At 42.3% G+C, this 23,229-nt stretch overlaps 1 protein-coding gene across 6 annotated transcripts in view; it reads right to left on the reverse strand.

The window, feature by feature from the left end:
* Window positions 1-1,984: 1,984 nt before the first annotated feature.
* LOC140398255 (opioid-binding protein/cell adhesion molecule-like) overlaps window positions 1,985-23,229 on the reverse strand; it is a 1,404,083-nt gene continuing 1,382,838 nt past the window's right edge. For all 6 annotated transcript variants that reach the window (XM_072486706.1, XM_072486703.1, XM_072486705.1 and 3 more), the window contains one exon: window positions 1,985-20,683. In XM_072486706.1, the coding sequence (XP_072342807.1) occupies window positions 20,580-20,683 (104 nt within the window). In that variant the 3' untranslated portion in view covers window positions 1,985-20,579. The remainder of the gene's footprint in view (window positions 20,684-23,229) is intronic.

The raw sequence follows: 23,229 nt of genomic DNA on the forward strand, positions 1-23,229 counted from the left end.
GAAATTGACCATGCAGAGCTCAGAATGTCAGAACAGTGGCTAAAATGGCTGCCAAGAAGTCAGGTAATCTTTGATTATTCAACGCAGACTATCTGAAGTATCTGGAAAGTTCCAGTTGAATCACCCTTGTTGGGGGCCTTCCCAAGTCTAGGCAGAATCCCTTTGTGGCAATCGCACCTGCATTGTTCAAAGTTCACTGAAAGCAAATAATGAATGGGCATCAAGGCTCTATAGCCTAGATATTAATCCCTGAGGTGGATAAGAGAAGTCAGGAAAATTCCGAGCTTGGCATTGACACCTCCAAAGAAAGTACCCATCAAGGGGGTTCTTGTCAGTGGGTGGGTGCGAGCTGGAGCTGAGTTAGCCAACCCAGGAAGAAGGACGAAGGTGGCCACAGGGCTGCTGTGGACCAAGTTGGGCTGATTAAAATGCCCGTCTCGATGCTTAGGATTTTGACCCAGAGAAAAAAGCACAAAGGTCCTCCAGCCCTCACTCCTCCTTTACAATTCAAACACTCCATGTCCCATCCATGCCACCTCATGACCCTGCCCACCCTTTCAGGCTCCTTCATTACCTCAATGCCAAACTCTGCCCATTCACCCATCAGAACAGGCCCCTCATGAGACCCATGGCAAGCTGTGGTATTTCCATGCCCATTGGGTCAATGGACACCGCAGGGTAAAGTGGATTCTATAAAAAAAGGTTTTAAAAAATATAATCCCTTTGATCACTTTCCGCAATTCTTGAAAATAAGTCTGGTCAAGGTGAAAGGCAATCATCCAGGCCCTCTGAAAACCACAAGGCAAAAACATTTAGAAGCACTTGATAGTTGTAAACAAACATTGTGAAATTGGTTCCAAGATCAGTGTGACAGATATGTCTATAAAGCAATGTTTTTCTGGGAAGCAAGTGTTCCATTATTCTAATAGATGCCTGCACTCTCTGTCAAGCCTTATTCTGTACACTTGCAAGAGTTTGATTCCTAAATTCAAGTCCAGCCGTAAAGAAATTGGACCTCCTGACACATGTGGCACAGATGCCTACTTAAGACCTGTTGGACATTCATTTCTTTGAGGGAATCCTACAATAACCCTAATATCTGACTCAAACTATGTGAACCCATCTGAGTGCAAAGAGATTCCTTTCATTATTGCGTTCTCAATGAATGACCTACTACAACAAGCCAAGCATATGAACTGTTATCAATTCTTTTGGTTTGATTATTGTAGAACTGCACTATATTCTTTAATTATATAGTTTTTGAGTTTGTGGTGTGTAACTAAGTAGCATTTATATATTCAGGCTGTGGTCAACAGTATGAAAGGCAGAAATCAAATACACACTTACCATGCTGTCATCAATAAATACATACTCCACTCATGAAGAAATTTTCCATTTTATTTCATACATATTTCAAAATTTATACACATTTGAGTCATTTCATACATTAGCAGTAACTATAATATAGCAGTTGCAAGGGGGAGAAAAGAAAAGGAAGATACATATATGTGGAAATTTCCTTATTTAATCTTACCAATATAAGTGAGATGCAGTAAATCGCGTTAAAAATTTGTACTAGATCAAAGACAGTTGTGTATTTGAAATAATGTAGCCTCCATTTCTAGAGTGGTTGCACAGAATTCTCATAACACACCCAGTTTTTACTTCCCCATAGAAAGAACGACACAGCCACCAATCACGATCCACTTAACACAAGTTGCCTAAGCGGTACGACGCACAGAAGCAGCCACTGAAAATAGTCAGAATCACATTCCCGAAACTGAGTGCATTATTAAAAAAATTAACTCGTGCAACATTATAGGAGTTGGCGCAGCTCAGCAAAGGGCCTATCCATGGACCCTCCCTTACACAGAGTAAGCCCTTCCCTTGCGAAACGGTGATCACCCTAACAAAATGTAGTTCATCTTCAACAATCATCCTGAGTTTTATTAAAAATTAAGAGAAAGAAAAAAAAAGAATCCCATCAGAAAATGACATATTTATTAGAAGATCGGTTATGGAAGGCAATTACACTGCATCCTTATTAAAACATACACTAACACGACTAGGGTAATATTAACAGCAGTACATCTGCCACAGAGAGAAGACAATTAAGCATTATTTTACAGAGGAGAGGCTGTGTATAGCATACTTCAGCAATCAGAAAACATTAGACTTTTTAAATACATTACAAGAAGACTGTCTCGAATCTTAGTAAAAATTCCACTGTATAACACAGGATTGTTTTCTTAATTCTGTGTCCAATACAGAATTGCTATGACATTAATATAATATACAAAATAGAACCACAATAGCAAATTCGGACCATCATATTGCGACACAATGGAATTTTCTTCAAAGACAATATCATAAAACGCATCAGATTTAATTTAGTTCAACCAGTGACGATGGGGGAATCTAATATTGAAAGCTTAATTTCCTGACATTGTAATTTGACATGTCTGTGAGGTATCATTGGCAATGGTGACACACTACTGCAGATGATTGAAACCCAGGTAGAAGTAGCTGACACAATTGTAGATGGGACTTAAGAAATTGTCACAACATTTTGCAAAAATGTGGGCTCCTAGCAGTTAGGAATGTCACAAACATCATGATTTAAGAACCCCTAATCTTACAGAATTAGTAATTCCTTTTTGTTTACATTTGTACACCTTCTTTTAAGGAAGAATTTCAGGTGGTAAAGTTTTCACACAGAAAGCATTTGTATTTAAACCTCATCTAGCCTCCTATTGTCACACAATTTAAATTCCAAATTGCCAGTGCACGAGCAAGCTAACATATTTTATAATATATATATATATCTTTAAAAATCTCTATATTTTAATTCACATGCAATTATAAAGTGTCACCTTTGTGTTTCGATGAATAGTTAGTTGTGAATATGCTGCTGCAAGGAAGTTGTTCAGGAAGTTACAGAAGGAATTGTACACACTACATGGTATTCTACCATTCTGGGAATCACTATCCAATGCACAGTGTGATTAAGTAGAATGAGGACATTCAGCTGCTGTGATGTGTAGAGAGGCGAACTGGAATGTGCATTGTTATTCTGCAGTAGTTAGGTTCATTTTATTGCTTTCGTTTCTAAGTGATCAAAAGGGGCCTTTGCTGCTTGGTTGTGTGACTTAAGAATGGAGCAGTAGGGTGTTAATTAGTGTTGTCCCCATTCCCCTCAATCCTTTGAACTTTTAACAAGGGGGAAATTGCAGGGTAAGAGCTTACAGAGTGGCAAATATGTGCACCCTGTAGCATGTTGTACTTCGGTTGGCGCCCGATATGGATCGACAGCTGAATTTTTATTGCAGGTTCCTGCTGCGATTGCAAAAACCTCAAAACAACCCCTGCTGCCACAATTAATTTTTCTACCTGGTGAAAGAACCAATCACTCAAACAGAAATTCAGATAAACTTTGGCGAGCCCAGGTCCTAACCAAATCATAATTCCCCAAACTTTAAAGTCCCATCATATTTCTAGCCCCAGTGCGACAATCATAATTTTCTGCATCATCTGTTGAACGCTTGGTGTGTTTTTTTAAAGGAGAAGGTAATCCTTTGTAACTGGGAAATAAAATTTCCAGTGTTACAAGAGAAAATTTCTGCCAGACGAAAGATGGAATTCAGCAGGAGCACCAAGCCACCAAGGTTGTTCATGCCACTGTTAGCATTTCCAATATGACAGCACAATTGTGAAATAAAGCATTGTGGATGCAGTAGAGTTTTCATGTATTTCAGAAGTGACATTAACCATTGAAAATATGCCAGTTAAGCATGTAAGTGTTACAGTGGGAAATCCAGCTTTGATGAATGAGCATTAATGCTGAGTGCAAGCCAAAAGCACCTAAACTGGTCAAAAAGCTGAAGGATCATACTACATGGGGTTTTCTCTTCTTACCATCGGTAATGATGGAGATTCAACGTTAAACCCGCTGGAAAAGCAACAGACAGGGGGGTCACAGGAATTAGATTCCATGTTTCCAATATAGAAGTTCAAGTTTACTTCTAGTTTCTGCATGTTTTCTCTGCCTCACATCAAATGGCTTTCATTTTGAAATGCTAACATGTTTTAAACATAAAATGGGCAAGACCTGTTGGAAAAAAATGGGTGTCATTTTCATCTTGTCACTGCCTCATATATGGCTGAAAATCGGGCAACAGTCCAAATCACATGGATGATTCACACATGACTTACTGCAGGTTGCTTGATTGTACTAATTTTTAGGGTCACCGTGATTTAGGTGGTCAGTGTTCACAAGACAAAAAAAAGGGAGTGGTACATTAATAGATGCAAATGAGGCTGAGATGATTAGTTAAGACCCCAATACCATTTTTGTCTCTGTCAGACAGTCACCTGGATACTTAGCAGGAGTGGATGAAATCTAGGAACTGGTCCGAAATGCAGTTGATCTTTTGCTGCTGCAAAATGCTCTCTGCCTTTATACACTCTGGCCCCTTGCCTTCCCAGCTGCTTTCACCCTTCCCTAACTAGGCCCATCAAGGTAAACTGCCATGTTTGCTTTTCTGTCCCCCCAAACACAAGCCGTCAATATGGAGATTGACACTATCTTCAATATTAATGAGGCCTGATCACAAAACCGAAAACTTCAGACAGGTGAAGTGGACAATCCGTATATATATATGTACACACACATATATAGGTACACTTTGTTACGTGTGCTAACAACTCTTTTGAAGAACTTTGGATCACACAATACACAGTAAAATCACCTCACTATATAATAATATCTGCAATATATTCAGAGCCATGTAATTTATTCTTTTAAATCCACTTCATAAAAATTCCAACTGGAAAATAGTTCTACTTTCTTTTCAATTTCATCTCTAAACGTTTTTATTTTCATTTCTCAGACTTCCCTGACCTTATTCTTCTATTTTTACCATTTCGACTTATGTTTCAATTAAATTACATTTTTAATGATCTGTTCCTTAAATGATCTTGTTTCCTTGCCTCCTTTCTGATCTGCATCTCTAAAATTCAGTTCCTAATCGCTGTGAAAGCCAGTATGAAATGATTTCCACTTAAGCCAGTGAACAGGCTGCACATTAACGTTTGACCTGGCTATGTCGTTTGTGTAATTGGTCAAATGTTGACATCTTTTCCAGGCTGTTCATCAGTCCTGTAAAATGCCTTGTTGGCAGTGAGGGAGCAGACCTGCCAAAATGAGCCGTCTTTGGCAGCTCAGGGGGTTAGGATATAATTGGGTAATGGGAATGAAGAGGTTGGAGGACAGCCAAAAACTGTTGTATTATTTGCATGTCCTGCAATAGCAGAATAGGAAAATGATGATACAGCTCAGTGCAAACAAAATTGCAACTAGCAGGAATTGCTAGGTCAATGTCCCTATTTTGAATCAATCATCGATATTGCTAGTCAAGGATGCAATGAAACACAAATGAACAGACTGTATTCACAGAACAGCAGTGTAATGTATTTTAGTCAAAAGGTGAGTACCTTCCTACGGTTGGAAACCTACAGAATTCATAGCCAGCTTTAATGGGCTAAGTTGTCTGTGCTGGCTTTGTGGCTGTTCAAACTAGTAGTGAACAGACATACTTGGGAGATATTTATCTGAGTGGCTTACTATGGGGAAATTCTTTGACATGTATTCCTTTTATAAAGGTGAACACAACAGAGCTTACTAATCCCAGGGGAAAAGTCCATTGTAGTGAAATTGCAGTCTGTTCTTTACATACTCGTTTACAATTTCAGTACATTTATGTCGAGATAATTTTCTTTTAACTGTACCTTTTCTCTCATGCTTCTCACTTCAGCTGTTCCATGAAGCCAACCCATAGGAAAGAGTTTTAAGACTAAAAGTGTGCTCCAATGCTTATAAAGTGGTACATTTTGTACTTTTGAGATGAGAGATGTGACAATTAATAGCCAGCACCATTAAACAGGTAAAATTACAGTCACACATCAATAGACATGAGGATGTTTTTGTCCCTGCAGTTTAGATTTAGCAAATTAAGCCCCCGTGGACTGCTGTGTCCTGTGCCAAGTAACATAGGAAATGCAGGGAGACCAGAAACACTAGAATTGTACAATCACTCCCATTTTGTGCCAACATGAATTAGCCCTGACACAAGGGTGGAGTTTATTGGCTGTTTGCTTTGGTGGATCCTCCGGTCCCACCGATGGTGCACCCCCGCCTCGGTTTCCTTGGCGATGAGTGGTGCATTCAATGGGAAATCCCGTTGACAACAGCGGGACGAGGAGATTCCACTAGCAGGCCGTCTCTGCCGCTGAAAAACAACGGGTTGCGCAGAAAATCGCACCCAAGCTTCTACACTTTCCAATTAAATAGTGGAGGATTAGGTAATAACTGAAGTGCCTTTTAACAATTTGAACAGATGAATAACAGAGATCAAAATTAGAACTCGCATGTGAAGAAAACCTATAGCTACTTTTTTCCTGAATGAATACCCTTCTCTGGTTCCACATCAGGTTTATATTTGTTTTAAGCTGCACAACTAATTCATAGTTATAGAATATATACGACTCCATCAAAATAAAATTAGCACCATAAATAAATGGGAGAAAACAAATCTGTGGCAGAAATTAGATAAAGGCCAGACAGAATTCTCCAACCGTTGGGATTCTCTTTTCCTTCCAGCCGTGCCCCTGTCTGCAGGTCTCTAGGCAGAGTGGGCTGGTTTCAGCGGGAAATTCTATTGACAAGTGGCAGGAAGAGAGAATTCCGCCGCCAGCGAACGGCGCACCACCAAGAAACACGCGACCGGGGAACCGGAGACTCCCACTCAAAATCTCACACTTCAGCATCCTGTATAAACTGATCTCCCAAAAGACGACTGACTCATCAACAAGCACACTTAGACACTGATATCAGGTTATGCCATGCTTAACATTCCTGTGACATGGGTCGCCGCGATTTACTGGCCTCATTTGACAGGCGAGAGTCTGTGCAAGCCGGTTCGATCGCAGGAGCAGCATACATCAGGCGCCAAGCGGTTTGCGATTGAAATGTCTAGCTCCCGTTGGCGGATTCTGGAACTCGTGTAGGCATAGCAAGGACCCTCGAATCACCAATCGAGGCCAGTCTCCACCTCATTAACTAGATGGTCAGCCTCCTGGGATCTAACAGGTCCCTAAGTGAGTGATCATTACTACCACTCCACCCAAATGGGGACCAGCACCTGGTGGTGGTGGGGTGAGGTGGGGGGGGGGGGGAGTCTCCCCTGGTACGAGGGCACCTTGGTACTGCCTGGCTGGCACCTTGGCACCACTACCCCATTCCTGCCAAGGTGCCATGGTGGCACTGCCAGGCTGGCAGGAACACTGACAAGGTGCAAGGGTGGCACTGCCAAGGGTCTGGCCTGAGGGGAGCAATCCCAGTGAGATGAGGGATAAGGGCGAGGAAGGAGGGTGGGACTGGAAGTGTGGGCATGTGTGGCCTCCAGAATATTGTGGAGGGTGCAGGGTGGGGAAAGGGGGAGGCCGAAAGGGGGTGTGACACAACCTGAAAAGGGGATCCTCAGCGACCCCATGGCAGGATATCCTCACTGGGGATGAGGTGGAGTGCGGGCAAATGCCCATGTGTGCGGGGAGTGACACTGCCCGGGGAGTGGGGGGGGGGGGGTGTTCGGGGCCATCAAAGCTCACTCAGAGATCGGGAGCACTCTTTCCAAATGACAGCCTGATCTCTGAGGATCCAGCATGGCCAGCGAGCTCACCTCCCCAATGCTAAAAATAATTCTAAGTGTGAGCTCGCCAAAGAGGAACTCGTTAGCGCTCAATAAAATGACCAAGTGCCATTTGATAGTGGTCAGGAGCTCGCCAACACGGTGGTCGAGGAGCTGAAGGGACAGCTCACTCACTATGGCACTTGGAACTTGGCCCATTAAATCACACTCAGTGTCCAGAAACTCCAGTTTCTAACTCACTGCAAGAAGAATCATTAAAACAGGTCGAGCAGTGTTATAAAGAATACTGGCTACACCTCCTCATCAAAACAGGACTCGAACTGAGGAAGCACTATTTTTATTTGATCCTTTCTTGAGTTGTGGGCGGCAGTCACAAAGCCAGCATTTGTTGCCCATCCCTAACTGTCCCTTGAGAAGTTGAAGATGAGCCACCTCCTTGAATAGCTGCAGTTCAACTGATGTAAGTATACCCACAATGCTGTTGGGCAAGGAGATCCAGGGTTTTAATCCAGCAACAGTGAAGGAACAGTGATATAGGTCCAAGTCGGGGTAGTGTAGGGCTTGGAGGGGAAATTGGTGGTGTTTCTATGTGTTTTCTGCCTTTCTCCCTCTAAATGGTAGAGGTTGTAGGTTTAATTGGAAGGTGCTGTTGAAGGGAGGGGGTAAATGTTTCAGCTGGTGGATAGGATGCTGATCAGGTAGGTTGCCTTTTCCAGGATGGTATCAAACTTCTGGAGTGTTGTTGGAGCTGCACTCATCCAGGCAAGTGGAGGATATACACTCCCGACTTGTGCCTTGTATATGGTGGATATGCTTTGGGCAGACAGAACGTGAGTTATTTGCCTCAAAATGCCCAGTCTCTGACTTGCTCTTGTGGCCACAGTATATAAGTGGTTGGTCCAGTTCAATTTCTAGTCAATGGCAACCCCCAGGATAATGATAGGGCGGGATTCATGGACGGTGATGCCATTGAATGTTAAGGGGAGAGATTCTCTACTTTTGAAGATGGTCATTGCCCGACACTTGTGTGGCATGAATGCTATGTGACACTTAACAGCCAAGCTCGAATGTTGTCTAGGTCTTGCTGCTGCTGAGATCAGGTACTGGTGGAGAAGGTTGTCACCTGAAATCAGGGATTATGTTACTGTCTAAAATCACTGAGATTCAGTTGGCATTATATGTAGCAGAGTGAACCTTTCATTTTAAAATACCTTTACTTACTTTTGTGATTTTCAGTTCAAACATTGACTGGTAGTGAAAGAGACGCTAAGAATATCAGTTACAACACTGGCCCAGTTATTTTCGCGTTACTTATTTTTACATGTACATTACATAAGGAATAATGAATACAAGCCACCAACCACATCAAGGGAGCCAGAACACGTCTCAGACTGAAGATTGAACGTACAGGGATGAAGCTTGAATGGTTCCTTTCTATTTTCTGAATTTAGAAACAGGTCTAAAATTGTTAATATATAACAATATAAATTAATCTAAACAGTATTGCAATATCCTCCTCAACAACAGGGGCTATGTTGTTGAGGAGGATAGTGCGATACAGGCTGGTAGGCTAGAGGAGGTAGATATTCGGAAGGAAGATGTGTTAGAAATTTTGAGAAGCCTGAGGATAGATAAGTCCCCTGGGCCTGATGGGATATATCCTAGGATTCTTTGGGAGGCGAGGGATGAGATTGCAAAGCCTTTGGCTTTGATCTTTATGTCCTCACTGTCTACAGGAATAGTGCCAGAAGACTGGAGAGAGGCGAATGTTGTCCCCTTGTTCAAGAAAGGGAATAGGTATAACCCTGGGAATTATAGGCCGGTTAGTTTCACTTCGGTCATAGGTAAATTATTGGAAAGAGTCCTGAGGGATAGGATTTATGATCATTTGGAAAGATACAGCTTAATCCAGGATAGTCAGCATGGATTTGTGAGGGGTGCGTCTTGCCTCACAAGTTTGATTGTATTCTTTGAGGAGGTAACTAAGTACATAGATGAAGGTAGAGCAGTTGATGTCGTATACATGGATTTTAGTAAGGCGTTTGATAAGGTGTCCCATGGTCGGCTCATGCAGAAAGTAAGGAGGCATGGCATAGAGGGAAATTTGGCCGATTGGATCAGTAACTGGCTATCACATAGAAGACAGAGGGTGGTGGTAGATAGTAAATTTTCATCTGGAGCCAGTCACCAGTGGTGTAGCACAGGGATCAGTGCTGGGACCTCTGCTATTTGTGATTTTTATCAATGACTTGGATGATGGAGTTGAAGGTTGGTTAATAAATTTGCTGATGACACCAAGATTGGTGGAGTAGTGGATAATGTGGAGGGCTGTTGTAGGCTGCAAAGAGACATTGATAGGATGCAGAGCTGGGCTGAAAAGTGGCAGATGGAGTTTAACATTGATAAGTGTGAGGTGATTCATTTGGTGATTCATTGGAATGCGGATTACAGGGTTAACGGCAGGGTTTTGAAGAATGTGGAGGAGCAGAGAGATCTCGGAGTTCATGTCCATAGATCTCTGAAAGTTGCCACCCAAGTGGATAGATTCGTGAAGAAAGCCTATAGTGTGTTAGCATTTATTAACAGGGGGATTGAGTTTAAGAACCATGAGGTTATGCTGCAACTTTACAAGACCTTGGTTAGACCACATTTGGAGTATTGTGTGCAGTTCTGGTCACCTCATTATAGGAAGAGGTGGAAGCATTGGGAAGGGTGTAAAGGAGATTTACCAGGATGCTGCTTGGATTGGAGGTAAGTCTTATGAGTAAAGGTTGAGGGAGCTAGGGCTTTTCTCATTGGAGCGAAGGAGGATGAGAGGTGATTTAATTGAGGTGTATAAGATGATGAGAGGGATCGATAGAGTGGACGTTCAGTGACTTTGTCCTCGGGTGGATGTAGCTGTTAAAAGGGGGCATAACTATAAGGTTCATGGCGGAAGATATAGGAGGGATGTCAGAGGTAGGTTCTTTACTCAGAGAGTAATGACCAAGTAATGGAACGCACTCCCAGCTATGGTAGTGGAGTCGGACACTTTAGGAACTTTCAAGTTGTTATTGGATAGGCATATGGAATGCACCAGAATGATTGGGAGTAGGTTGATTTGATCTTAGTTTCAGACTAGTTCGGCACAACATCGTGGGCCGAAGGGCCTGTACTGTGCTGTACAGTTCTATGTTCTATGGTGTTGGTTGCCATCCATCGAAAATTAATTTTGCAGCATGTTGATGCAACATCGCAAATGAAACATCAATGTTATAACAACAGATTGTTGATCAATAACCTACAATTAATTATTAGGTAATAATATGCTAAATATCCTGTTATAAAATGGTAACATAAATTAGATTGTGTTGCATCAAATTGTTTGGTTCTCGTTATCTTGTGGAACAATGCAATCCTATTATTCCTGCTGTTGATGGATGGGGGGGAAGGGAACAAAATTAGTCAGAGGGAGGTGAACAAACATTCTTGAGAAGGGCGCAAGCAAAGAATCTTGGGGGGGCGCGGAGTAGTTTGCAATAAAAGTATCTCTATAGTTGGTTGTATGACATTTCTATTACCCGTGTACTCAGGCACTTCAACATTGATGTCGCTGCCCTGCAAGAGACTCAAAGAGCAGGTGAAGGGCAGCTGAGGGAAAAAGGTGGTGGTTACATTCTTCTGGAGAGGAAAATCCAGGGATCAGCCCAGCATGCATAGAATTGTATTCAAACACACCCTGGAGGCGGACCTCAAGAAATGCAACATAGACATCAACACCTGGGAGACCCTTACTCGGAAGAGATCTACTTGGAGGAACCTCCTGATTGAAGGGACGCAATTCAACAAGGGCACCTGACGGCAATAGGAGGCATGGGAAGGGAGCCTGAGGAAGGGATACCAGCGACTTTGAGTCAAAGGATCAATCCAAACTCCCGGAAACAGCTGCTAAATATCAAATATGTGACTCTGGGATCGGGCTCATCAGCCATGCAAGAACCCACAGAAACCATAACACAGAGAGTCTTAGGTGGACAATCATACTCGTTAGCAAGTGATTGCTGAAGAACAATCAGTAACAAGAAACCACTCCAAACATTAATCACATCCGAAAGACAAACACCAGTTAGTTTTGTACATTCCAGATAATAACCAGAGGTTGTTTCAAGGCAGTGACACAGTTGATTTATATCAGTCAGCTTGTGATGCCATCAAAATCCTTAAATGCGACACTGCCTGATCATTTCCTTCAGACTATTGCCATGATTTTATATGAAGGTGGTGATTCAAGCCATCACTTAACGTCAGGGCAAATCTGTTGGCCTTGCGTAATCAATTGTAGGTTATTAATCAGCAATCAATGATACCATGATACTTGAGCTTTAAATTTAAATGTTGCATCACCTACAATATAATAAGCTTGCAATCAATGTTCACTGTATGGCAACCAACATCAACTTGGAAAACAAAACTGCCGAGATTAATTCCTGTTGTTATGCATGACAAATTTAGGCCCTGGAAGCCACAACCGTAGTTTAAGTTTAAGTTCTTCAGGCAATGAATTGCCTGAAGTTGATCCATTCCCCCTGCTGAAGCAAGAGGAGTAACCTGCAAGATTTGCTGGCTAATAAAGAGCTGGAAGCAGCGCCACCAGAAGCAATGGCTACAATGGAGGGCTAAAATGCAGGTCAGTGGGATCGGGGCTCACCAGGGCCATTCAGAGTGGGCACCGGTGAGGGCATGGGGTGCAGTTTACCAAGACACTAGTCAGACTGCAGCTGGGAATACTGTGTACATCTCTGGGCACCACACTATACGAAGGAGGTGAACGCATTGGAGAGAGTGCAGAAGAGGTTAACAAGAACGGTACCAGAGGTGAAAAACTTCAGTTATGAGGATAAATTGCTGAAAGTGTGCAATTCAAGCAAATGCTTGGTATGGGATTATGGCTTTCAATAGACTCAGAAAACTAACTGAGCTTGTTGCCTGTAAGCAGTATTTGTCACTACTCATTTTTTCAGTGGAATAATTTAATGTTGGGATATCCTGTGTAAAAAGGGAGGGATGTGTCTCTCATTAAACATTTTTCATCAGCCACGTTCAATGTTTGGTGCACATTTGACCAATGCTGCAGGATTCCGGTTTCAACTTCTTTCTTGAATTATTATACAAGGTGGGGGGGGGGGGGGGGAGAGAGAGGGGGGGAAGGAACGCAATAAGAATGAAAATAACCCTGGCAAGAAAGATTGAATTTTAAAAAATATATACTTTTGCGATATGCTGAAATTTTTATATTCCTTAAGTTTGCCACCACGTTTAGTTCGACCGAGCTGATAAGACAACCACATTGGTATTGTGCTTTAATGGTTCTTTAGCCCCTCACTGTTTTCGGCGGGTCAGCTGAACTGCCAATGTCATGTCACATGGCAAAGGCATGTGGATTGGAGCATACACAGTCAATGTGGACAAATCTGGCAATTGGTCTGGGGGCGGTTTGCGAGTGTGCAGATCAGATGAAGAGAATATTTAATGGGTGAAAGGATCGCGTTGGAATGCTTTTAGTGAAGTGGGTTAGCAAATACAGAACAGGCAGCAGAGGGCAGACAGTCTTCCTATAAAGGCAAGCATTCGGATACAAGCAAAGCTAAGGAAAAAAACCGACTACACCTTACAGCACATCTTCACAAAATATAACAATAAATCTTCATATGTACATTTTATATCTACAGCTTGATATCACGTCATCAAGTAACAGGCTGCTTTTGTTTGAACTGTTACCTGGAAGCAACCCCAGGCATGGGTCCAGATCTACCTTACAGCAACTTTTATAGGGTGTTAGCTATCAGTGCAAGTTACTGAGAGAGAATTCAAAAATGGAAAAAAAAAACTTTCTGCTGAACCTCACTGTCTGTCAGGAGCCATATCTACGGCTCTGCGACTGAGACCAACAGGTGAACAATCAGACATTGCACCGATGACTTGACTAATGTGTTGATAGTACTTTTACAGCCCAATTAAACTTCAAGCTGCAGTATACCTTTTTTCTCCCCACAGAAGCAGCTTGTTTGTGCTGTTTCCTTTTAGCACTTAATGAAATGAAATCTATGTAAGTCAAACAAAAACAGTTCAAGGTTCTCTCACTCGCCTGCGCAAAAGATCCAGAGAAATCCCCAAGGGAATTCATCTCCATTATTTTTACACTTCCATCTTCTTCATTATTAATCTTTTAAAAGATTGTTAATGGTGAAGTAGATGTGTCCTGCTTGCAAGTGAATATGAGAATACCGTATAAATTGATCAGTAGGGACGAGCCCCCGGACTATGACATTTGAAAATAATGGCAAACCGGGTTCGCTCTCAATTACACACCAAATAGATGTTACTGTTACCATCACCATTTCCTCATAGTTTTATTCTTCTTAAAGGAATAAGCAACTACAATCAAAGTCACTTAATCTGGCCCAGAATACATGTTTTCGGTTTTTAACTTCAGAGACCAACGAGTTATTCCTACTGCACAATCTTTCACGATAATGATTCAAAGCTCATTAAGAATGCAAGTTACGTATTTTAACACACAAACCATGGTTCCCCTAGTGCATTCTGACCAAAATAATGTGCAGAAATGAGGATTGCCTTGGTTCTCATAGTAGCAATGGATTCTACAGCGTGCACATATATGATGCAATGGACATTATAAACCAGAGCACATCCTTATCCTCAACAGAAACAGGATCAGTCTGAGCTGATAATATCTTTTGAAAGTAATATTAAATATACCTAGAAATGAAACTGTAAGCTGCTAATGCTGCAGGTTACTGCAGGAAAGTGGAGAAATTCATGGAAACAAATATGATTAAAGTATCTGGTCTATACCCATGAGATTTGCTGATAGTCATGCTCCTTATTGCTCCCTGGCATATTACTAACAGCTCGCATTTTGAGACTGGGAAAAGAAGGCCTAAAGTCAGGCTGCACAGAAATTTGGAATCAGGCAGGGAGAGAATGGCATAGATTGGCTTATTCTTCAATTTCCTTCCTATTTCTCTAGCATCAACTCCCACTTCAATTCACTTTTTGGTGAGCCAGCAGTGGTGTGAGTTCGAAGTTAGTCCAGAAATGAAGCCATGTTTTCTTTGAACGTAAAGGCTTCCTTCAAATCACATCGGTCGACTTTTCAGTCATCCTAAACCAGCATCAGCGGAAGACTACGCAGCTCAAACCAACCTGCAACAGCAGATCAGGGGTAGGTTCAGCTACCATGATATTCTGCAATGATCTTGTGATCAATAGATGGGCTGGAGCAGTGGGGAGGGGGAGGGGCGCTAAGGTTTGCTTGAATAGCCCAGAGGGAACATTTCTGCTCCTCCTGGCCTCAGAAGTAACACAATGCAAAAGAGAACTGATTTTTTTTTGTGCCTCTTCTGACCCTGTTGATGATTCTCTGCTGGATTGACGGGAACATCACTGCCACTCATGCAAATCACAGATTGGTCCTTGGCCAGCAGGACCCAAATGTATACATTAAGGTGAATGCTGTCACTTGTGCCTGTTCAGCTCACCCAGAGTCTCCAGGGCAGGTGAGTGACACGCGACTTGTACTGGCCACTTGCCTGGTTTCCATCGGGCTGGTCAAGTGTGAAACCATGGCTGAGAATATCTACCACACATCATCCACTTATATGTAGCACAACAAAGGCGGTGCTCATACACAAAATAATTCTTACTTTGCACTATTTTCAGAATGCTGTTAAAGTCTGAGAGAATGTCTTCCAATGGTAGCCATAAAAATAAAACCAATTACCGAAAACAAATCATGGGGACTATTTGGATCATTAGTCAGGTGAAGATTATCAGGATTTCCCCGCTGCCCAGCTAATTATCTTCTGTATCCTTTTTCTCCTCCAACCAGCTTTCTTTCTTCCACTGCTGAAGGGCTGAACTTGACTGTTGTACAATTCTACTGATGCCAGCAGATGTCCAATGTGCCACTGTTCCTCATGCAAGTCTAGATAATCTGTCAGCAGCCTAGTCTATCTTGGAAGGCAATCACATGTGAGCTGATTCTGTTGTCACAGAGTGCACCTTCCGGCCAAAGTCACTGAATAGGAACCAGAGCCCTGGCTGACTTTTCCCTCAAAAGGTTAAGTGCATTGAGGTGAACTGCTGTCCTTGGTGAGATTAGATAATAAAGCAGGGATTCAGAGTTTAACTTTGGATCTTTTCATCTGTATAACTCAGTGTATCATCAAAAAGTGCCTTTCACTCCTAAACTGTAAAACAATCAATAAGTTCTTGGAGAAGTGAAGTTAAAGTTGGCATTTATGTCATCATGTGAATATCCCCGGGCACATTCATGTCTACAGTTACAGATTGCAGTTGCAAGCAAAACACTAAATCATTAAACTTGATGAAAAAATACAGAAAACCAGGACATTTATAACTTGTGCATTTGTTCCTCGTGAATCCCAGTCATGAATTCACTTCACTGTAAAGATTGGGATTGCTAGGCCTGAGGAATTCTCCACAACTGCTGCAGAGCTGGTGTCTGAATCAGTTCAGTCTCAATCCAGTTCAATGAGCATGGCAGATGGAAAGAGCCTAGGCCCACATTTTGTTCTAGCAGGGAATCAAATGCATTCAATAATAATCTTTATTATTGTCACAAGTAGACTTACATTAAGACTGCAATGGAGTTACTGTAAAAATCCCCAAATCGCCACACTCCGGCGCCTGTTCGGGTACACTGAGGGAGAATTCAGAATGTCCAATTCACCTAACAAGCACGTCTTTCGGGATTTGTGAGAGGAAACCGGAGCACCCGAGGAAACGCATGCAGACACGGAGAGAACGTGCAGACTACGCACAGACAGTGACCCAAGCTGGGAATCGAACCTGGGGCCCTGGCGCTGTGAAGCAATAGTGCTAACCACTGTGCTACCCCCTGCAAAGTAACTGGCATTTAATGTCAATTGCTAGCACTGCTATGAATACTATAACAATCTCCCCAGCTTGTTCTACCTGCTAGTCGTCATGTTACTGCATCTGAAGTAAAAGACAGCTGATGGAACTAGTTCTGAAAATTGCCCGAAATATTACCGAAATGAAGACTATTGGGCACATCCAAAGTAAGATCTTAGATGTCTTCAACAAGAAGAAAAACATGAGTGTAGTTGCATGCTATGCATTGGAAGTGTCATATTTGAGAAAATTAATGGGCATCACCTTGAGGAACATTGTATTGAAAACAAAGGGCAATAAATCAAGCTTCCAAAAGGGGCAGAGTACACAAGGATAACACAAAAGTAAAGAACGATGATGGACACTTCGCTTCAGAAATCCTCATGTAAACAGTTCATAGGATAACCAAAGTCAGAAGGACATGTCCTAAAAACTTTGTGAATTCAGAAGAACTTAAACAACAGACTGACCGATAGTAGCAGCATGAAGCTTGGTCCCTCTCTCCAAATATGTTCCAACAGAGTTCAGAAACGCGTTGTTGACAGGTGACTGTGTTACGAGTCGCAATGAGTGTCACTATTGAAGATCTCTCTGTTTAAAAGGCTTTAATGTAGAACTTAAATGTTGTTTCAAACAATTACAGTTGAATTTGGGCAACCGCTCATTGTCTTACATGCCCAAAGGTAGCTGAGGTTTATGAAGTAGTCCCTTGTGAGCATGAACTCCATTTATTGGCAGTATACCGATGTCAGCAACAAAGGGGTTCAGGTCGAATGAAAGACCTCTACATTCTGATATAAAGGCTATTTTTTTCTGAATTATCTCTCAAATCTATTGGAGCTGAGAGTGTTGGAAGATAGCCAGAAACCAGATGTTATACTGAAGCAACAGATTCTCGATTAAGCTATTTTTTCTAAAGGCACCATGGATTGATAGGAGATAGTCAGTGCGTGTAATTCTTCACATGACAAGTTCTTACCTCACCTATACTGTTGCCGTAAAGAATTGTTAGGACATTTAACTGGGTGAAGCATCACTACATAGCAACCCTGGGTAACTTTGCTATGCACATCTTCTAATCATTAGGTACAAAGTGGCTTTGACAGGGTCTGGTAGCTGGTGTTTTTGACTTGTCATTTCAGCTGGTTGGGGGCCATTTTGTGGTGCAGGATGATGTCAAACACAGGAAGAGCAGAAATTATGAAAGAAGTTGCCAAACAAAAAGAAAGGCTGTCGAGTTTAATGCCAACTTCCTTCATTTCACTCTGCAGACACTGCTGGCCACATGTACCTTGCTCTCATTAGATTTCATAACATTCAGGATTGTTCCCTTTTGTGTTGCAAAAGGCCATTTGACATATGACAAAAACATGTTTGTGGCCCAGAAATTCAAAGAAAACTCTTTTGTCCTCAGAGAACTGAAGTAAATAATATCAGAGAACAGTAGAATTGCATCTTGTATTAGAAGTTCTTTACCAATTTTTATATGGTTCAAATAGTCTTCACGGCTCTGAAATAACCAAATTAATAAGGTTGGCAAATGTAGGTTAAATTTAAGATATTTTTTTGAAAGTAAATTTAAATGTACTTGACCATTCCTGTCCAGTGTCTGTTTTATTCTATAAGGTTGAAGATATTTTTTCTGGATAGCTCAAGCTTAAACATAGAGACAACTAATTCTAAGAGACCATACATTGGGTCAGGTTCCCTGTGAAATTTTCCAATTCAAAAGGTGTAAGAGGGGTTTAAAAATTGGTTGATAAACTGTAAGTTGATTTATCTTTTTGCTTATTAAACTTAGAAAATAATTTGTAGTGCAGATTGGTTTTACACTTCAGAAGTCTGCATTGTGTCTTGCAGTGCATACTTTATATCAGGATGGTTGGCAGTATGGTGACAGGTACAGCAGATAGCACTGCTGCCTCACAGCACCAGGGACCCAGATTCAATTCCAGCCTTGGGTCACTGTCTGTGTGGAGTTTGCACTTTCTCCCCGTGTCTGCGTGGGTTTCCTCCGGGTGGTCCAGTTTCTTCCCACAGTCTAAAGATGTGCAGGTTAGGTGGATTGGTCATGCTAATTGCCCCTTAGTGTCCAAAGGTTAGGTGGGGTTACGGGGATAAGGCAGGGCGTTGGGCCTAGATTGGGTGCTCTTTCAGAGAGTCGGTGCAGACTCATGAGCCGAATGGCCTCCTTCTGCACTGTAGGGATTCTATGATTGTATGATAGGTACACTTGGTTCACATATGTCAGGAGTTCCAATCCCAGCAATGGCGGAAACTCCATATCACCTGAACTTGGATCTTGCTAGTCCTTAGCCAGCACACCATTTCCCTATAGCATTGCACCTCCTACCTCAAAGGACGAAAGAAGGTCAGGTAAAATTTCTCAAGTATGCAATCAGAATATTCTCAGTTTTGAAAGTTCAAAACCAACACAACAGATTTCATTCAGCAACTTCATCAATTGGAAAAATTCCAACACCAAAGGTTGCTCCAGGTTAACATTAGCAAGTCCCTTCCTCCCTATCACCCATCAGTCCCTGTCAATACCATGACTACCCATTTCTGAGTAAAGCCAATTGTAAATTTTCTAGCCCTGTACTCTGTTCCGTTGCACTATCACACAGTTACAGAAATTAAAAGTTTGCTGCTATGTGGCTTCTTGGATCTAATATCCTGTGGAAAGAACAATGTGTTCGGAGTACACAACAAGCTGCTGCCTGAGGCTTGCTGAATAAAACAATTAATTACTCTGTCAAGCCCACAAGCTTATAAGCAATGAAAAGTAAACGATTACAGCTGGAAATTAAAATAAACAGCAGCAAACATCTGAAGTGCAAAACCTGCAGCGTCTTTTCTAGAATAATTCCAGCTAACCTCCGCGACAAGTAATTAGAACAAAATCTCACATAGCCAGAAATAGTTTTTAAACGGGTACCATTGTATACATTTAATTTGTTCTTTGAGAAATGCATCATGCCAAAAAAATAAAAGGGATACTGCAGCTTTAAGCAATCACATGGCTTCCCTTTTTAGAAACTAGTAACATATAAACTAGGAGACACCAAATACACAATATGCTGGAAAGACTGTCCCAGAATGCAGTTCAAATGGCCCTCTATTTCTCCTGTTGTTTACTCTGGCCCAGTTCCACTGCAGTACAGGAAAAGCCTTCAGCAAATCTTGTAAGTATATTGGACTCAAAGTGCAGAATCATGGTTATGTGCACACATAATACACAATCATAATGGAAACTAAAGAGTTATATATTTACTTTAACGTACATGACATATACAATTTTATTAGTTTTCCACAATTTATATATGATGGTGATAGTCAATATGGGCCTAAATGTTAGTGTGAAATACTTCTGGAATAGAATTGCTCTAAGATAAAGATCCTTAAACTTTAATGCAAAACTGCCCCTTTTGTTATAAGTCTGCAGATTATCTGCTCAATGTTTGTTTAGCCAGCCAATGGGCCACAATCCACCTGTTAATTAGCCAATGGTCTACAGGCATATTACATTATTTATCTGGTAGCCTACAAATAGTATACAGGTAAAGTATATTGTCCACCCAGTAAAACCACAGACAGCTTTACGTATGTTGAGGGAAAGGTTGATGAAGAGTACCTGCATAAATAAACATCATTAAAAGCATAAAATATGTAAACACTACATCAGCTAAAACATGGGAGGATTAAAAGGTGGAAAATCAACAGAAACTGAATTAACAGTTTTGACAGCAATTATGCACCAGCGCCCTGCAGCCAACAGAGGGGAAATACCAGTATGGACTCACAAAAACAAATACTCGTCAGCACAGAACCTATACGCGATGTTTTACAGCCTGTGCACAACCTGTGCAGGATAAAGTTTATTTGTTCTGTTCGGGTTAGAGGCAGTGCGCTGTTCAATGGCGCCGTGCCACGTCAAAATTTGAAGAGGAAGTGGACGAAGAGTATCACCAGTAGCCATAGTGAAGCAGTCATTCCTCCAGAAGCATTGTTGTTCCCATCGAGCACTGCTCCCCGATCTGTAAATGGACAAGCACATTATTACCAGCTGACACGTGTTACATTTTGAAGCCCACTATTCTGCAGATTGTAGCTTATATTGACCCTGAAATACCTCTGAGGAGGTGCTTGAAAGCTATGAAGTCACTATACGTTGTTTAAGAGACAGTATCCTCGAGAAGGACTGTTTACTGCACTGCCTTTCACCTCTGGAATAACACAGTTGTTGACTGTTTCCCCTGTAAAGATCTAAAATGCAATGAATTTGTTATACTAAACACAGCTCCCTCAGGCAATTGCATTTAAATATACCACAATTTACTAATTTTTGCTTCAGGTTTTGTTGCCAAATTTTAAATCAATATATATCAAAGAAGGTTGCTGAGGATAGAAGGGAGGGAATCGTTTGTGGTATTCTTCAGAATTTGGGCCGAGTCAGAAATGGGCTGCAATATTGTTTACCTGATTTATTCTCAATGTAAGTCAGAAAATAGGAATGCCTCATGTGGACACGATAAACGTTCACCTTGGTACAGTAGCCAGTGATCCGTAACGACTTAGGTTAAAGCAAGGTTGTCTATATTTTGTATGGCGGTGGGATACATACAAATATTGAGGAATACATCCGGGTCGCGATTCTCCCATTTGCGACGAAGTGCTCCGGCCAGTGGGAAAACCTGCTGTCGCTGGCAGCACTTCCAAGGTGGGATTCACCCACCTTTGGTATTTAAAAATATGCATATTGGGAAGTAAGCGGCCAGCCCACCATCACTGCTTTCGGAGGCGTCCCGATCATGGAGTTCACAGACAGGGCCCCTTCCCCCATCAGGATGGAAATGGTGACACCCCCCTTCCCTCGGACAGGGAGAGCAGCCCTAACCCCTCAGAAAAGAGGCACATCCTTTCCTTCGCCCCCACCACAAAAATAACGGATCACCCCATCTCACCCCCCAACACTATGTAGGGTTGAGGGTCACCCTGTTCTTTAGGCCCTGTCCCTTGGCACTGATATTTTGTCCTGGCATATTGGACCCCAACGGAGTGTCAAGGAGATAAGTCCCGTGCCCATGTGCATATCTACCACTGCCAGGCTGCAGATGGAGGGTCCCCCAATTGTCCTAAGGGTTGGGTGTGCTTGGTCTGTGGGCAAGAGGTTGACCTCGGGGCTCTCACCCGGGATGGGAGTCTCCTTGGTTGACTCCCCCTTCTAACCTGGGAAACCTGAAGATTACTTTTGGCATGATGATTTCAGGTCGCCCTCTGATCAAAATCTCCATCTTCAAACCTGACCGCAATGTTTATAAACATCCTTGTTCTGATTGACAGCTGCAGGAAACTTCAAAGCAATTTAGTGCTTTCAGTCCCTCTTTTCGCACCGGTGTTTGGGTGTCAATAAACATTGCGATTCAGGAAAATGGAGGTACTTCAGATGTGTTCAACCATAATTAGAAAAATAAATGAACAAAGTTGCTGTCTGCTGTGTAAAAAGCATCAAAGACAAGTTAAAGGTATTGGACAATGAAGTTGAATTAAAACAAAGGTTTTCATAGACTTTCAACTTTCTAGGATGGCTCAGAGACTTGAAAAGATGCAATGTTTGAAGCATTGGGCTGAGCGAGCAGCTGTCAGAAAAGGGAAAGTACTTGGAGCTTGCATACTTGCACCAACAATCAATTGTTTGATCTGCTTTGCAGCTGTCAAGCACAGCAGTTCAAAGTGTCCAGGCTATATCAGCTGCTCATACAGGCTACAAAAGGGACCCCCCCCCCACCCCCGACATTGAAACTGACTTCTTCTGGTAGTCAGAGGACTTCAAAGGGGTCTTCTCACACCTGCAGTTTCTGAGAGAGAGAATGCGGAGTCCATTCCACACAATGGAGTGTGGCTGTGATTTGGAAGCCTTCCAGGTCTCCAGGGGTCATGGGGATTAAAGTGATCAGGCCACTTCAAAGTCTTCACAATACACATACAAGAGTGAAGATTTTGATCAGAGAGCTGACTGAAATCACCATGCCAAAAGTGACCTTCATTTTTTTCAGGGCTAGAAGGGGCAGTCAAACCCTGAGGCCTCCATCTGGGTGGGGTGCCCTGAGGTCAACCTCTTCCTCCCAGCGCAAGCCCACCCAACCCCCAGGACCCTCAGGTGACCCTCTCTCTGCAGCATGGCAGTGGCCGAGGGGCACATGGGCACTGAACTTTCCTCGTTGACTCCCTTTTTGGGATCCAACATGCCAGCTTCACGCTTGTCAGGACCTACACCAAAGCTTGCCCAATGCAGTTCCTGCTGTGGGCTGGGCGGCAGGAGCAATGCAGGAAGGCTTTTAATCGGGCTTTCAGCCCCAAATGATATGTAAAAAAGTGTTCTGCTTAATAATCAAGTTGCTGCCTGCTCTGGTTGGCCAGAACCCAGGACGCGTGATGGGTCTGACACCTGCATGAGTCCCGGTTTTAGCCCAATGTGCTATTCTCTGCCCAATCGTGAATCCCGACCTTTAAGTTTAAACCCATGTTCCCATTCATTTTCATATGCGCTGATAGTATCAAAAGTCTTAATAACCCAATAAGA

This window comes from Scyliorhinus torazame, chromosome 21 (genome assembly GCF_047496885.1).
Source record: "Scyliorhinus torazame isolate Kashiwa2021f chromosome 21, sScyTor2.1, whole genome shotgun sequence".
NCBI lineage: Eukaryota > Metazoa > Chordata > Chondrichthyes > Carcharhiniformes > Scyliorhinidae > Scyliorhinus > Scyliorhinus torazame.